Source organism: Microtus ochrogaster, unplaced genomic scaffold, assembly GCF_000317375.1.
Source record: "Microtus ochrogaster isolate Prairie Vole_2 unplaced genomic scaffold, MicOch1.0 UNK40, whole genome shotgun sequence".
Taxonomy (NCBI): Eukaryota; Metazoa; Chordata; class Mammalia; order Rodentia; family Cricetidae; genus Microtus; species Microtus ochrogaster.
This window is the reverse complement of record NW_004949138.1, coordinates 2746402-2761689: the sequence shown is the minus strand read 5'-3', so window position 1 is coordinate 2761689 and position 15288 is coordinate 2746402. Positions and strand designations below refer to the sequence as shown.

The 15288-nt window shown below is 40.0% G+C and overlaps 1 protein-coding gene across 2 annotated transcripts in view; it reads left to right on the top strand.

The window, feature by feature from the left end:
- Efhb (EF-hand domain family member B) overlaps positions 1-11477 on the top strand; it is a 63741-nt gene extending 52264 nt beyond the window's left edge. Inside the window, exons 10-13 of one of the 2 annotated variants that reach the window (XM_026790065.1) lie at positions 2638-2845; positions 5965-6183; positions 6687-6868; positions 11183-11477. In XM_026790065.1, the coding sequence (XP_026645866.1) occupies positions 2638-2845; positions 5965-6183; positions 6687-6868; positions 11183-11356 (783 nt within the window). In that variant the 3' untranslated portion in view covers positions 11357-11477. The remainder of the gene's footprint in view (positions 1-2637; positions 2846-5964; positions 6184-6686; positions 6869-11182) is intronic. The other variant, XM_026790066.1, reaches the window with a different exon arrangement.
- The last annotated feature ends 3811 nt before the right edge of the window (positions 11478-15288 follow it).

The following is a 15288-nucleotide window of genomic DNA, read 5'->3' as shown; positions in this document are numbered from 1 at the left end:
AAAAAAGTTCATTTTGAATTCAGTTATAAGAAATACTATCTTAATAGCTGCTGGTTATCTAAGTAAGCCACTAAGCAGGCTTCTTATGATGACATCACATCCCTGACCATTGTTTAATGATGATGCGTCTTTTAAACCATCAACTTTTAATCTGTACTGTGTAGTGTTTGGCATCCTTAAGGAATGTTTTACTGAGAAGCCAGGACAATGTGGATCTAGTGCAGTGGAATGCAAAGCTATTGAATGCTCTGATCAGTTTCATAGAAAAATAATCAAGACAGCAAACAAACTTTGGTTTCCTAAATGAATATTCTTGCTTATAAGTATCATTCATTGAGTGTATATTGTCCTGTTAAGCATTGTTCTGGATATTTGTAGACATTAACTTACTCAGAGCTTGAAAATGTAACCATAAGAGTGACAGCATGATGGCACTTGAGCATAAACAGGCTTGAGAGAGCATGCCATCATGTTTGCAAGTTAAAGGGTATCATATTGGCAGCTACAAAATGTTCCCAACGAAAGAAAAGAATTGTACCATGGAGTGTAGCAACTGTTACAACTCAGGGCTTTCTGAGGAGTGTGGTAGTACATGCCTAAGTCCCAACATTTGGGAGCCAGGGCAAGGAAGATTGATGATAGACACAAGCCTGGGTGAGGCTCTGTCTCAAAAAACCAAGACCTGAACAACTCTCACCCTAAAAAATGGAATCAGGATTTCCTTATTCTCCACCTACCTGAGAGACAGCTGTTAAACATGCACAGTATACAGCACTGGAATAGAAGGACAGCTAAGAGTTTGGCGGGACTAAGAGTTACAACTGGGCTTTTCACTATTGTCTATCATTGTCCCTATAAATCATAAAGCAAATTTTTATGCTCCCTGTAGCCACACCATTCCCTTGAGCTTTGAGTAACATGAGTTTAATGAAAATAAAATGCCTATGCTTTCAGTGGATACAAGCCTTGTATTAGGCAGCAAAGCTGTCAATATTGACAGCATCTATTTTAGCTTTGTGAACTCTTTGATTCCATCAGTAGCTACTACATTGCTTTCCTGACAGGATAGCAGGTTCATGGTTTGATTGGCTTGGGTTTACCATACAGATATTTATAAAGGAGTTTACATTAATCTAGGCCATTTATAACTCCATTGTCAAGTAACATGTGTTAACAACAGGAGGCATAGAGAACTTCTCCAGGGCCACAGTAATTTATTTAGAATTCACTTGGTCTGTCTCACTGGGCCATTTTTGCAGGGATTTATCTTTAGTGGCACTGAATTCAACTTTGAGCAGCTACAGCCCCAGTAATGCTCAATGATTCATTCATAAGTAGTTTCTCTTGCAAATTCTTTACCTAAATCTCTCTAATGGGCTAACACATTCATATATTCTTTTTTATCTTTAATTTATTTTTTTCAGTGCTGAGTATAGAAGTTAGGGCCTCACACAGTTGAGGCAAATACTCTACTCTTGAGCTATATTTCCACTTATAGCACCCAGAATTCACTGCTCAAAGCCACCTCCCACAGGGGTGGAGGACAAAATGAAATCCTTAGTTCCATAGCATCATCTCTAAGTGCATCTAAGGTTGGCTTGAAGGAACGCATGAGGGACTGAGTGGTTAAGATGTTCTAGCTGTGGACTATCTTCCTTAACAAGAACTCTCTACTCTGCCCCCTCTTCTCCCAAGGGAACCACTCAAATTTCTCTTTACTCTGTCATCAGTTTCCCTCCAGTAACACGTAGTGTAGTCATTTATGCCTTCAACCATTACATGTAAGGGGACTAAGGGTTTTTCCCTCTCTGGAAGAATGAATCTTAACAATGTTACAATGAGGCTAGACTTGAGGGGTTAGTGGCTTCTCTCCTTTGTTAACAGGAGTAATATCAAACAAAACTAGGCCTCCCTACTCTTTACTTTGTAATATCATCTCTATTTTCCTTGTTGGTAAGCAATGAAGTGGTGGACAATTTGTGGCCCTGGCGAGAAAATAGGTGTTAACTCTGTCAGCATGAAAAATTGTAATGAGCTGTCTGACATGCAAAAACATTGCTCAAGTGAAATGCCAAGCGTGTTTTATGATTATGACAGCTACATTCCAGGGCACACAGTTTGGTTTAAAGGATATGATTAAGCAGGGTGTGTGAGAGCAAGCCTGTCATTCCAGCACTTGGGAGGCAGAGATACTAGGACCAGAATTCATGGCCATTCTCAGCTACATAATTGATCGTAAAGCTGGCCTAGAGTACATGAGACCTTGCCTCAAAACAACAATAAAATACTAAGATAAATAAATAAATAAGAGGAAGAAAAGAAAAGAAAAAGGTGATCAAAATAAGTGGGATTGTGAGCATAGCACATATGTGTTAAGTGTGTGCAAGGGCCTGGAATCAATCATCAGGACCAATAACAAAAGGGTTTTGAATTATACTCTGCTTATACTAGGATCACAAACTGTGAAGTGTGTCTATCAGGTTGAGTCAATGAGGATAACTCTTGCTTTACATATATAATATTTGATTCCTCTTAGTGGAGGTTGGAATTTGCTAAGTGTGTGTGCTAGAGCCATTTTTTTTTTTTTTAAATCAGAAACCACACTCATATTACCCTCCTTTGCTTACTGGTTGACAGAAAGGAGATGGGATGATCGACAGAGAAGAACTGCATGAAGCTTGTGACCAGGCAAACCTGCATCTAGACAAGGTGCTTCTGAACCAGCTGTTTGATTACTGTGATGTGGATCAGGATGGCCTGATTAACTATCTGGAATTTGCCAATTTCCTTAACTGGAAAGACAAAGTACCTCTCACAGAGTATGAGAAGAGGGTCATTATTAAAGGTATGGCTTGAAAACTTGCTGAATTCTTAAGTAGAGTTTTATATTTTTGTAGTTTTTAGGATCTCAACCAACTTTAATATTGTGTGTCCTAGTTAGCTTCATCAGTCAGTTGGTCACAGCGCAGCATCATTTGAGGGATTCTAAACTGGGGGATTGCCCATAGATCAGATTCTGTGAGAGACTGTCTTAGTTGATGATTCATGTAAGAGGGCCCAGTCCAGGAAGAGAAGAACTCAGTCCAATGAGGGAGGACTCAGTACCCTCCCTAGGTAGGTGGGTCTGGGCTGTATAAGAAAACTATCTGAGGGGCTGATGTGTTGGGGACTGACCTTGACAAAAATACATCTTACCAGGGTAGGGGCAGAAGGATTTAGAAATATTAGTAAAGAATACAAAGACACGTGAAAATAATAAAAACAGAAACCCTAGAAAGTACCAGGAATTCTGAAATCCATCTGTGTTTAATTTTCCATATACTTTTATACCCCGATACAAAAGGGGAAGAAGGCAACAAAAGACTTCTTTAACATAATACAAAGGACAACTTGAACAATTAATTGCTTTAACACTTGAGGCACCAAATCATTAGCATTCTGTTGTATAGGCAGTGAAGCTACCCTAGACTAAGTATCCTGAAGGCAGCCACTCCCCAGGTAACCTCATAATACAAAAGAAGGAGCAGAAATATGTTTGCATATCCTGACCATCTGTCAGGATGAAATGGATCTACCTGTATGAGCCATCTTAATGTCAAAAAACCCAAGTAATCACGTCCTGAATTGGGATGTGCAGCTATGCTTGTCAACTATTTTAAGCAACCTCCAAACTCTGACCATTAGACAAGGTGGAAATAGGCTCACATTTTTGGGCCTCCACACTGGAGAGATGGCTCAATGGTTAGGAGTATTTAGTGCTTGCAGAGGGGCCAGTTCCCAGTCAATTGAGGTTCAGTTCCAGCATCCACATCAGGTGACTCTTAACTGCATGTAACTTTAGTTCTAGGGGACTCACTGCCCTCTGGCGTCCACAGGCACCTGCATGTATGTGCTGCACATAAACTAATGAAGCCTCACACACAATCACGTAGATAAAAATAATAAGTAAATCTTAAAAAAAGGTAGCTGAGCATGAGCAAGAGAAACCAGTAAACAATGTTCCTCCATACTGGTTCTGTTCCTGCTTCAATTCAGGCTCTGACTTCCGCCAATTTGTCACAGCCACATGAAGGGAGCTAGGAAACTGTGCACATGTGTTTGTTCATGTGGGGGATGAATAGGGAAGGAAAAGAAAGAATGTGAGAACACTCAGGAAGATGGAAATGTGTGGCTGAGGGGAAGGGCAGCAATGAGATTTGCCTTTTTGGTTTTTAAGATTGATTGATTGATTGATTTATCAGAAGAGGGTGCCAAATTTCATTACAGATGGTTGTGAGCCACCATGTGGTTGCTGGGAAGTGAACTCAGGTCCTCCCCTCCCCTCCCCTCCCCTTCCTCTTCCTCTTCTTCTTCTTCTTCTTTTTCTTTTTTTTTTTTTTTGAGACAGAGTTTCTCTGTGTAGCTTTGGAGCCTGTCCTGGCTGGCCAAACGATGTAGTTTTCTGCTTTTAGAGGTGTGTGTATGTGTGTGTGTGCGGCGGGAGGGGGGCGAGGGGGGACGCACGGGGATGGCGGGGTGGGGGGGGGAGGGGGAGAGAGGTAGAGCCTCGAACTTTCAAGGCATGCCTCCCTAAACGTTAGGTCCCCTAGAGCTGTCCCTTAGAGCTCCTTTGAAACTCTTGCGTGGATTTCCCCGACCGGTCTTCTGTGGCCGTGGAAGCACCACAGTGCCCTCCAGTGGTGTCTTGGCTTTCTGAAGTGACTGACAAGTCAGTCAGCAGGCTCAGTTCTACTTCACTGTTTCACCTTTTGGCAATTGGGCTGGGCCCAGTGCCTGATGCATACTAACTGCACGTGCTCCCGCCTTGTCAGTCACAGTACTGGGTTTTTCTTTGTACACTATCTTGTAGGAAGTTATTTAGAGATGCGGGCCTCTAGCTCACAGTATGTTCTTATCCTTTCTCTGGATGGGGCATGCTCTGCCCACCTAGACTAAGAATATGTGGGAGTATCTTTTAACTTTTTTATACTGGGGGGTGGAGAGATGACTCGGTGGTATAGGTTCTAATTCCAGCACCCGCATGGTGACTCACAACCATTAGGAGCTCCAGTTCCAGGGGAGCTGATATCCTGTTCTGATCTCTAGCAGTACCAATCCCACACCTGATATACATAATATCAGGCAGAAAACCTAGTTATAAAAACAACATATGTAGTGTGTATGTGCTTCACATGTGTGCCATAGGTCAGAGGACAGTATGGAACAGTTGTCTCTTTACATGTGGGGCCCAGAGATTGAACTCAGGCTTACTCAGAGATCGGTTGTCAAGCTTATTGTCAAGTACCTTTGCCCACTGAGCCATCTGCTTGTGAACGTCTCAGTTCCAAGTATGTCTTACACCCCCTTTAGGACTCAGTTCAAGCTAAGTAGGAGGCCCAGCTCTAGTGAAGAGGGAGCTGGAGCTCTCCTCTGCTTCTATGAGACTCTGTGTTTACTCGGTATAGGAAGAAACAAAGGTAAAGGATCCTTTGTTTCTGGTTCTCCGAAACAAAGAGACTCTTTTTTTGAATAAAGTCCATGGAATAGCAGAAAGTGACACCAGGTCATGTTGGTATCACACCTGACATTGGCCTGAACTTGCTGTTCCACAGTGGAGCATTGGCACTGGCAACAGCTCCACAGGCGCTCATTTCGACTGTTAGGAGGAGGTTACAAAGTAAATTAATCTTTAAAAATCACTACATTTAATATTATTATTACTCGTGTGTATTACGTACGTGGCTGCACATGTTGCAGTGCACACGTAAAGGCCAGAGAACAGTTTGAGGGAGCCAGTTCTTTCCTTCCACAATGTGGTTCCTGGGCTCCACCTTAGGCTGCCAGGTTTGGTGGCAGGTGGCAAATGCCTTTACCCGCTGAGTCACCTTGCAGGTCCAAATAATCCAGCTTGTTACAGAACAGCAAGCACCAAGAAGTGACCTCTTCCTGTGCCTTCTTGTCCTCTGGCTCTGGTTTTGCTTCAAGGTCAAGTTAGTAAACCAGACTGTGAGAACAGTACTGAGCGTAGCGTGGGAGAAGCTGAACCAACTCTTCTGATACGGCCTGAAGATATCGTCCCAAAAGAACCAGGGAGTTCAGAAGAGACTCTCCGGACACTCCTGAGACCAAGTGACAGAGTTTCAGACCACTATAAGACAACTTCTTCTGAGATCAGTGCAACTGTTGGAGCTGTTCCTTCTATATGTAAGCATGTCACTTTTTTTGTCAAGTTAAGTAATTAGTACACCTGGACGTGTAATGTTCATAGTGTGTCTTTGTACTGTTCCTAGCCTCTCTCTGCGATAGATTATACATTTCTCAAGGCCTTGGGACTTATGTTTAACTGTGTACTCAGGGGTCTCACAGATATGTCTTACGGATCTGTTCATGATGACCCAAGTTAAAAAAGAAACCTATATTAATAAAATTGAGACTGATGGATGAGCATGTTGAATGCTTTCCTAACCTGGGCTTGGTCTTCTGGGCTCAAGCATTATCCCTCCTGCCTCAGCTTCCCACGTCCTTGGAACCAAGGTGGCCTGCTGTGCTTGGCCACACTCTGATTTTGTAAAGTCTGTGAACTTTACACATAAACCATTGTAGTTTGACCATTTACATTGCAAGTGCTGAGTGGTCAAAGGTAACTGGTGGCTACTGTTAAATAACTGAGTTTCAGGGTGTCTTTTTTGCCCTCACTGATGACCTAGGCTACCCCATATATGGTGTTCCGACGGTTCGAGCTGACATTCCTGCTCCTCGTGTTTGTCGTGTCAGTGACAGAAATAACTACGGTGAAGACGGCAATGCTTACTCCCTGCTGCATCCCTCCATCTTCTCCCAGAAAGGCGTGTTTGAGAGGGACTTCTTCAAGTCCAGATCAAAGGAAGAGGTACAGAAATCACCCCAGTCCTATGCAAATATACAAAGACAGAAGTTTTGACTTAGCAGTGACTACTATTATTATTGTGATCAGTTTTGTTCTTTTCTTTTGTTTTTATTTGAGATGGCATTTTTCTTCTTACCCCTACTCTGGCCTGGAACTCACTTTGTAGCCCATATCGGTCTACAACTCTTGGTAGTTTTCCTGTCTCAGCTTCCCAAAGTATTGCATTTATTTATAGGAATGAACCAACATACTTGGCTAGTGTTTTATTTATTTTGTTTTGAGACTGGGTTTTATAACTGAACATTTCTCTCCTGCCCTCCAGTTCCTAAATAACCACTCAGAGGCTTAATATTAATTGCAAACTGTTTGGCCAAAGACTTAGGTTTCTATTAGCTAGATCTTACAAGTTAAATTCACCCATTTCTCTTAATCTATGTATTGCCACGTGGCCATGGTGTTACCTCATTTTCAACATGTCTTGTTTCCTCAACAGCTGGCTGATGTCTTCTGACTTGACTTTCTTTCTCCTATCTCTGCTTGGATTTCCCACATAGCTGTATTCTGCCCTGCATTAGGCCAAAGAAGCTTCTTTATTAACCATAAAACATAGTCACAGCATATAGAGAGACATCCCATATAATTTCCCCCTTTCTGTCTAATCAAAAAGGAATGTTTTACCTTTAACATTGTAAAATTACATATAACAAAACAGATATCAAGAAAGAATTACAGATATAACATTTAGTCTATTTGTATTTGGTAAAATTAAAGAAAATAATATAGCATCTGCCCTATCTTTGTGAGTCTAAAGTTTCATATCTGATTTATCTTTTATCATAACTAAGGAAAACTACAATTATGGTTATCTAGTCGTCAACTCCATGAAATACCCTAAAAAGGATATAATATAACCTGAGTAACTTCCAAAACTCTAAAAATGACAGATACGTCCAACTGCCTGGATAGTCACCCAAAGTTCCTCTGCAATATTGGGCCCATAGCAACTGGCAGACTTTTCAGTGAAGCAGGAAATTTTAAAGACTGCCCTGATTATATTGGCAGTTTGTCAATCACTTTCCTCTGTGTCCTGCAGAATGGCAGTTTCTTTTGTGAAGCAGGAACCCTGAAGGACTGTCCCATTTTGTTTTGGCAAGTTTGGCGGTCATTTTACTGTGTGTCCTATATGTCAGCTTACATACAGCCCATCAGCCCATTTTAGCACGCCTGGTATTTTCAGAATCACTGAAAATTGAAAAAAAAAAAGTTTATACAGCATATTGTCATCAATCCAGGAAAGAGCAGTTTCTTGCCCAAATGGCCAGCCTTGCCACACTGAAAGCAAACTTCATAAGGAGCTTCTTCAATGCCCATCTTTCTCTTGAAGTAATTAGCACTACCAGGAGCAGATATCTCATGACCAACTAATTTTAAGTTATTAAAACATTGTAAATGTCATATTCTATAGGTTTCTAAGTGTTTGAAGATTACTTATCCATCTGAAATATCTCTCTGCATATCTAGAAGACTTAATTAACATGACTAGAAGTTTGACTATTACAGATGACTATTAATCTGTATTTTTAATTATACATTGCATTTTTAAATGAACTACATAAACATAATACCTTAAACAAGAGTAGAAATATATATACAGTATAAAAAATTGACCTTAAATTTGTATCAATAAACCAAAATCCATACTAATGTAGTTTGAGATTAACATTTGTTATTGGATTAAAGTAGATTTAATAATCTACCATTTTTACCTCATTTCTATATCATATATCCCTTTTTTCTTTAGAAAGAGATTGACTGTAATCATTAACTATTTATAACCAACTCCCTTTAAATGAAAACAAATATCTATAAACAATAATTTCAGAATTTGGACATAGTTTTCTATACTACTTCCTGCTGATTGGGGGCATTTGTAATCTTATCGGGATCCTTAAAAAATTTAGAATTATGGTTAAATTAAGCTGTAGTCCATGAGGCTTAAAGTTGTTTTGGATTTTGGATAACCTGGGTCATCATTCTTATTGGAAACATCTCAGGGAAGTCTTCCTTGTTCAAACCATATTAGCCTGGAAGGTATCTACAGCTTCTCACCTTCTACGGACACAAAAGCAGAACCTCTTTTCCAAAGTAATATGTCTTAGACCCAAATTTTGATATCAAGATACCTTTATATTGCTTTCAGTTAGCAGTCCCCACAATCAAATTTCTCTCTCTGTAGTTAGTTCATTAATAGTCAAAAAATTCAAAGAAAACACAATATTGTACATAATCCAGTCTCTGTGTATTTTCTATCTTCCATCTTTATATGACTTATTACTACTGTTTAGAGGTTTTTTTGGGGGGGGGTCTGAATCTGTCTTTATTGCATATCTGTAATCAGTTTTTGATTACTGTTTAAAAATGTGAAGCAGGCATGGCTACAACCAGAGCTGTTGGTTCAGCCATGCTAGGCTTTCCAACATGACAGAGGTATGTTCACAACCCATTCTGGGAGCCATGTTTACTGACCCAACTCAGAAGCAATGGGTCCATGCCATCAGCAAGTAACTTGCAGCATACTGCCCATTAACCTTATTCAGGTGCTCCTTAGCAGGACCTGCAAAAGAGCCATCCAGGCCACAAGCATGAACTGGGAAGCCGTCTCCTAAAGGAGTCACACAGCTGCTCACAGTCAGCAAACACAGCCTATCTGAAAAAAATGTGACTACTAAGAAATTGTTTCTCATTCTGTATTTGTGTGTCTAGAATCCTTAAAAAAGATTTTTTCAGGCTTTATGTGGATGCATGTGCCTTGCACTGACACATTTGTAACCAGACATTTCTCTCCTGCCCTCCAATTTTCAAATAGCCATTCAGAGTGGTTAATTGTTTGGCTGATAGCTCATGCGTCTATCAACTATCTCTTACAACTTGAATTAATCCGTTTCTATTTATCTGTGTATTACCACATTTTCAACATGTCTTGTTTCCTTGGTGGCTGGCTGATGTTTCTTCACTCTGCCTTCTTTCTCCCTCTGTCTCTGCTTAGATTTCCCACCTAGCTATACTCTGCTCTGCCATTGGCCAATGCAGCTTCTTTATTAACCAATGGTAATAAAACATATTCACAACATATAGAGAGACATCTCATGTCAGGGTTTTGTTCTGTAGCCCAGGCTATACTTGAAATCATGATCCTCCTGCTTCATCCTACCAAGTGCAGGGATTACAGGCATATGGTATTGCTTTTAGGTTTATTCACATTATTATTATTATTAATTTTCATCATCATCATCATCATCATCATCATCATCATCATCATCATCATCATCATCATCATCCTGGTGATTCAGGCTTGCTTCCAAATCAGCTTTGTAGCTGAGATTAGTCTTGAACTTTTAATCCTTCTTTCCACCTCCTGAGTGTTGAGATTACATGTATGTTCTGGTACTTGTTAGGCTGGGAATCAAATCCAGGGTTTTGTGCATGTTAGGCAAGAGCTTTACCGACTCAGTCCCAGCTCTATCCCTGGTCCTAGCCCCAACCCATGACTACCATATTTGACTTTTCAGAATTATGGGGGTATAGCTCAGTGGTAGAGCATTTGACTGCAGAATTATAGCTTTTATATAGATCCTCGAACTTAGGATTCTTGATAAATTATATTCATTTTGGTTGTAACAGGTTGTTAAGATTTTCTTTTTATTTCTTTTTGGGTGTATAGTATAATTCTTTTCCCTCTCCCAAAGGGTCTCACTGTGTAAACCAGTAGGGCTTCAACTCTAGAGCATCTTCCTGCCTTTGCCTCCCAAGTGCTGCGATGAGAGACGCACACTACCATGCCCAGCTGTTTTTATTCATTTAAATTTAGTTAATTTTTATTTGGTGGGTTAAATTTAAAATATACATCTATCTATCTATCTATCTATCTATCTATCTATCTATCTATCATCTATCTATATTTTGTATGTGTGTTTCATGTATGCCTGGGTAGATGTAGATACCAAAGGACAACATGTGGGAATCTGTTGTTTCCTTCTACAACGTGGAGTGAAGGGATCAAACCTAGGCCATCAGTCCTGGCAGCAAGCACCATCACTGGCTCAGGGCTACAGGAATGCACTCCCTCCCATGCCTGAAAAGTACTAGAATTCTGATATATATAGGCACATAGGCATATGTGGACACACATACTTTGGGGGAGTGTCCATTGTATTAAATGTTATAAAGTTTTTTAAATATAATTTTATTTTACTTAATTGTTTAAAAAACAAAATTAAAACATAAATCTTGATCTGGCTTTAAATTCGTTGTTTCTAGATTTCAAATATATTAACTAACATTGGAGTCAAGCTTTCTGATGAAGAATTTGAAAATGTATGGAACCTCGCGTCAAAAAAACACCACAGAGGAGAAGTTTGTGTTGAGACCATCAGGAATGTTCTAGATGAGCTGCAGCACGCAGGCCTAGTCAAGTGTAAAATGGTCATGTGATATTTTGGGAATTAACACATTTAAGAAAAAGTGTCATTAAATCTGTTATCATCTAAAATGTTCTGGTTTTGCAGTTATGTTGGAACTTGGCAGTCACTCTGGTGTATCTCATGTGCCTGTCTATAGCACTGATAAATTAGATCTTGTGGACTTCATCTTCTTGTGAATTCTAAAGCATCTAAGACCTTGACAAGTGCTGTGAGAATCTTCATCCTCACCATGATCACAGCTTAGAATGATGTTGAAAGTTAAGTTCAGCATGCCTAATAATCCCACCATTTTAGCGCATCTGAAACTTGCTTCATCTGTGATGCCAAGTTTATATATTTTGTTACTAGTGCTTTGTTATTGTGTTTAGGCTGTGTTTTGAGAAGCCACCTTCTTAGGGTGTCTTTGGTCTCCAAGGAACCCAAGAAAAGGAGGTTATTGAAAGAACAGGATGTAGGAAACAAAGTCTCAAGACCTAACAATTGATTGCTTAATGGCCACTAGGTTAATATCTTTTTAGTTCTTTTTTAAATTTTGAGACAGGGTCTCATTAATGTAGCCAAGTCTGGCCTCAAACTTAAGACCTCCTACCCTGCCTTAGTTTTTCCCACATCTGGCTCTTAATACCTTCTTATGAACAAAGAGCACATTGTCGTTGATGCTCTGAAGAGGACATGGCTGCCCCACAACAGACACAGGCTTCAGGAGGGTACCAGCAGCAGACTCTGCTCACCCACTCCTTCATTCAGACCCTGGCTCTTGATACACATTCCATGCACAGGCCAGGATGGGGCAGGGATGGTTTGACAGTTGATTTTCCTTGTCAGCTTATGTAGTAGATTTAGAACTACATGGGCACGTGTCTCTAGATGGGTCTAACAGTCTGTTTCCAGAAAGTTTAACCAGAGAGTAAAGACTCAACCGGACTGTGAGCACCATCTTCCTGCTTCTCTGCTTCCTGACCCTGGATGCAGTCTGGAGGATGATTCCTAGTTCAAGACCACTCTTGGATACATAGTAACTTCCTGGCCAAGCTAGGCTATCAAGTGAGATCCTGTTTCATAAACAAAAACAGAAAAAATATTTTGGAGTAATTTAAGAACTACAGAAAACTAACAAAATTAGTAACGAGTAATTACTACACAGGAGTGTGCTGGAGCCTGCCCTTCACACACACAAAAATCAGCCCACAAAAGTCAAATGTGAATCTTTCTTTCCAGTACTGAATTCATTGGTAGCTTGATAGCAGCTGTAGTGAGATTATTCTACTAAGTAAACACCAAATATAACTGATTCTACTGGTCCAGCTACTTATGTGTCTCCACCTGCCCACTCTTGTGTCAGAGCAAGTTGCGCCTATTGTGCTTCACTTCTCAATACCAAGAAAACAGGACGATGGTGCCCTATCTCTCTGCTTCCCTCTTTACCTTCTTCCTCTTTCTCTAAGTGCTGGGTCTAACCCAGGACTTTTGTACACCTGGATGGCCAACTACCACAGGACCACACCCTCAGCCATCAATGTGGAAGTTCCAAAATCAGGAAAACTCTGGCATGTTAGTCAGAATTCTTAGGAAAACAAAACATATACAATGAATCTCTCATTATATTAGAAAAGGGGATTTCTTAGAATGATTTCCAGGCTGCAGTCCAGCTAAGTCAGCAATGGCTGTGAAAGTAAAATCCAGGAATCCAGTAGTTGCTCAGTTCACGATGCTGGATGTCTTAGCTAGTCTTCAGTATATGCTGGAGTCCTGAAGAAATAGGCTCTAATGTCAGGGAACGAATGGCCTTGCTAACAAGGCAAGAGCAGGCAGGCAAAGAGCAAAAGCTTCCTTATTTTGTATTCTGAAGGTGTGACATAGATTAAAAGTGTGTCTTCCTGACTCAAGATCTGGGTTATGGCTCAAAGATTAGACGTGAATCTACCTACTTCATATTAAGCCAAAAAAAAAAAAAAAAAAACCTCTCATAGGTGTGCCATCCACATTTGCATTTTAGTTAACTTTCAATGTATTCAAGCTGACAACCAAAACTATCCATTGAATCTGGAATTATTATCTAATCTACAGACCTCACTTAAATTCCTCTAATGTTATAGCAACCACTTTTCTCTTGATTTAGGGCAGATTCAATCTAGAACTATATGCTGTATTTAGTTGCTTACTTCGGTTTCCATTAATCTGAAGTAATCCTGTATCTTTGAGCTTTTTAACTCTTTGAGACAAGGTCTCACCATGTAGTCCTGGCTGCTTTGGAACTCACTAGGTAGTCCAGGCTGTCGTGGAACTCATAGAGATCTGCCTGACTCTGCCTCCTAAATGCTGGGATTAAAGCCATGCATCATGATGCCTGGCTAAGTTTTGTAACTCTTGATGCTTTTTATGAATTGTTAGTTATTTTGTAGACTGTGTCTTAATGTAGTGATTCTTGGTGGCACAGACCCATGATTCCAGCTACTCTGGAGGTTATGATGATCCCAGGTTCAAGGGTCTGCCTTAACTACAACATGAATTCAAGTTCAACCTAGGAAATATATTTACCATGACCCATCTCAAAGTCAAAAATAAAAAGGAGGGGTGGAGGTATACATACAATGACATTGCCATTAAGAGTGCCATTCTCTCTTTGAGGTTTAATTTCCTAGCTAACTTTCCATATGATGAGACGGTCTTTTCCCCCAGCATATTCAAAGCCCCTAATTCAATCCTGAGTACCTTTTCTAAACTGTTGCAATTTATTACACTATAGAGGTGGAATCATACAAGACACTTGGGGTTTTGCTTACTGAAAACCCCTTTACAAACATACCAACTCTAATCCAAATATTATGAGCAGACAATGTGAACAGAAAGATAATCCTCATTTGAAGTGGGCATTTAAGCATACTTGTCCATTCTCCTCCTAGTGAAAGCACCCTAGCTCTTGAACAATGTGGCCTGCTAACGCTAACCTTTGCTACTCCAGGTCAGGGCATGTGATGTCAGCTGGATGTGGGTATATGAGTTCTTCTTTGGATGACTGTGAGTGCTTCAGTGATGGGCATCTGAGTACAGACTATATATTTCCTTTATTTTCTTGGATTATGATATAACTGCATTATTTCGCCATTCTCTTTAAGTCTTTCTATAAACTCGACCTTGTTTTCTTTCAAGTTTATGCTCTTTTTTCATTAGTTGTGCTTATATGCATATATGTATATTACTAAATATAAACCTACTCAGTCTGTATAATATTATTTGTATTCATGTGTTCAGGACTGACAATTGGTATTAGATGATCAGTTGGTGTGCTTTTCCCCAGGGAAGACTATTTCTCCTACTCTGATCATTTTAATGACCCATAGTTTTTTGTATTGGATTGAAAATTGTGGTCTTCTTTAGCATGCCTGTTGCTATTCTTGTTCAGCTCATGATGAACATAGGGCTTTAAATATTGAAATATTGTCAGACTGTTGAGAAAGTAATGCTTAAAAATTCAATTGCTAGCCCATGGCTGCAAGTAAATCTTTCTATCTTAAGGAGAGGAAGAAGAGCTCATGCAGTCTGACGACATCAGTATTGTCTTCTGATGACTATGCCATTGTAAATCCCTTGTCTTACTTTTATTAGCTAGCTCTACCTCTAGACATTTTAGGTGTACAGCATAATGTGTTATTCTTGTTAATTCAGTCATTTTTTAACTGCACTACATTACAGGTATTTAAAAAAGTGCTTGTACATTATTGATTATCTACTGGACTGAAAATTAAAACCATGAAAGCAAAGTCTTGTGGCTGAAGAGACAGCTCAGCTATGCAAGCACGAAGACCAGAATTCAGTCTCCAGCTGCACTGTGGTGTGCATTTGTAAATCTAGTGCTGGGGAAAGGGAGACAAGCAGAACCCTGGGTCTTAATGGAATCACCTAGCTTCCACTTTCATTTGTACATATTCTCTCTCTCTCTCT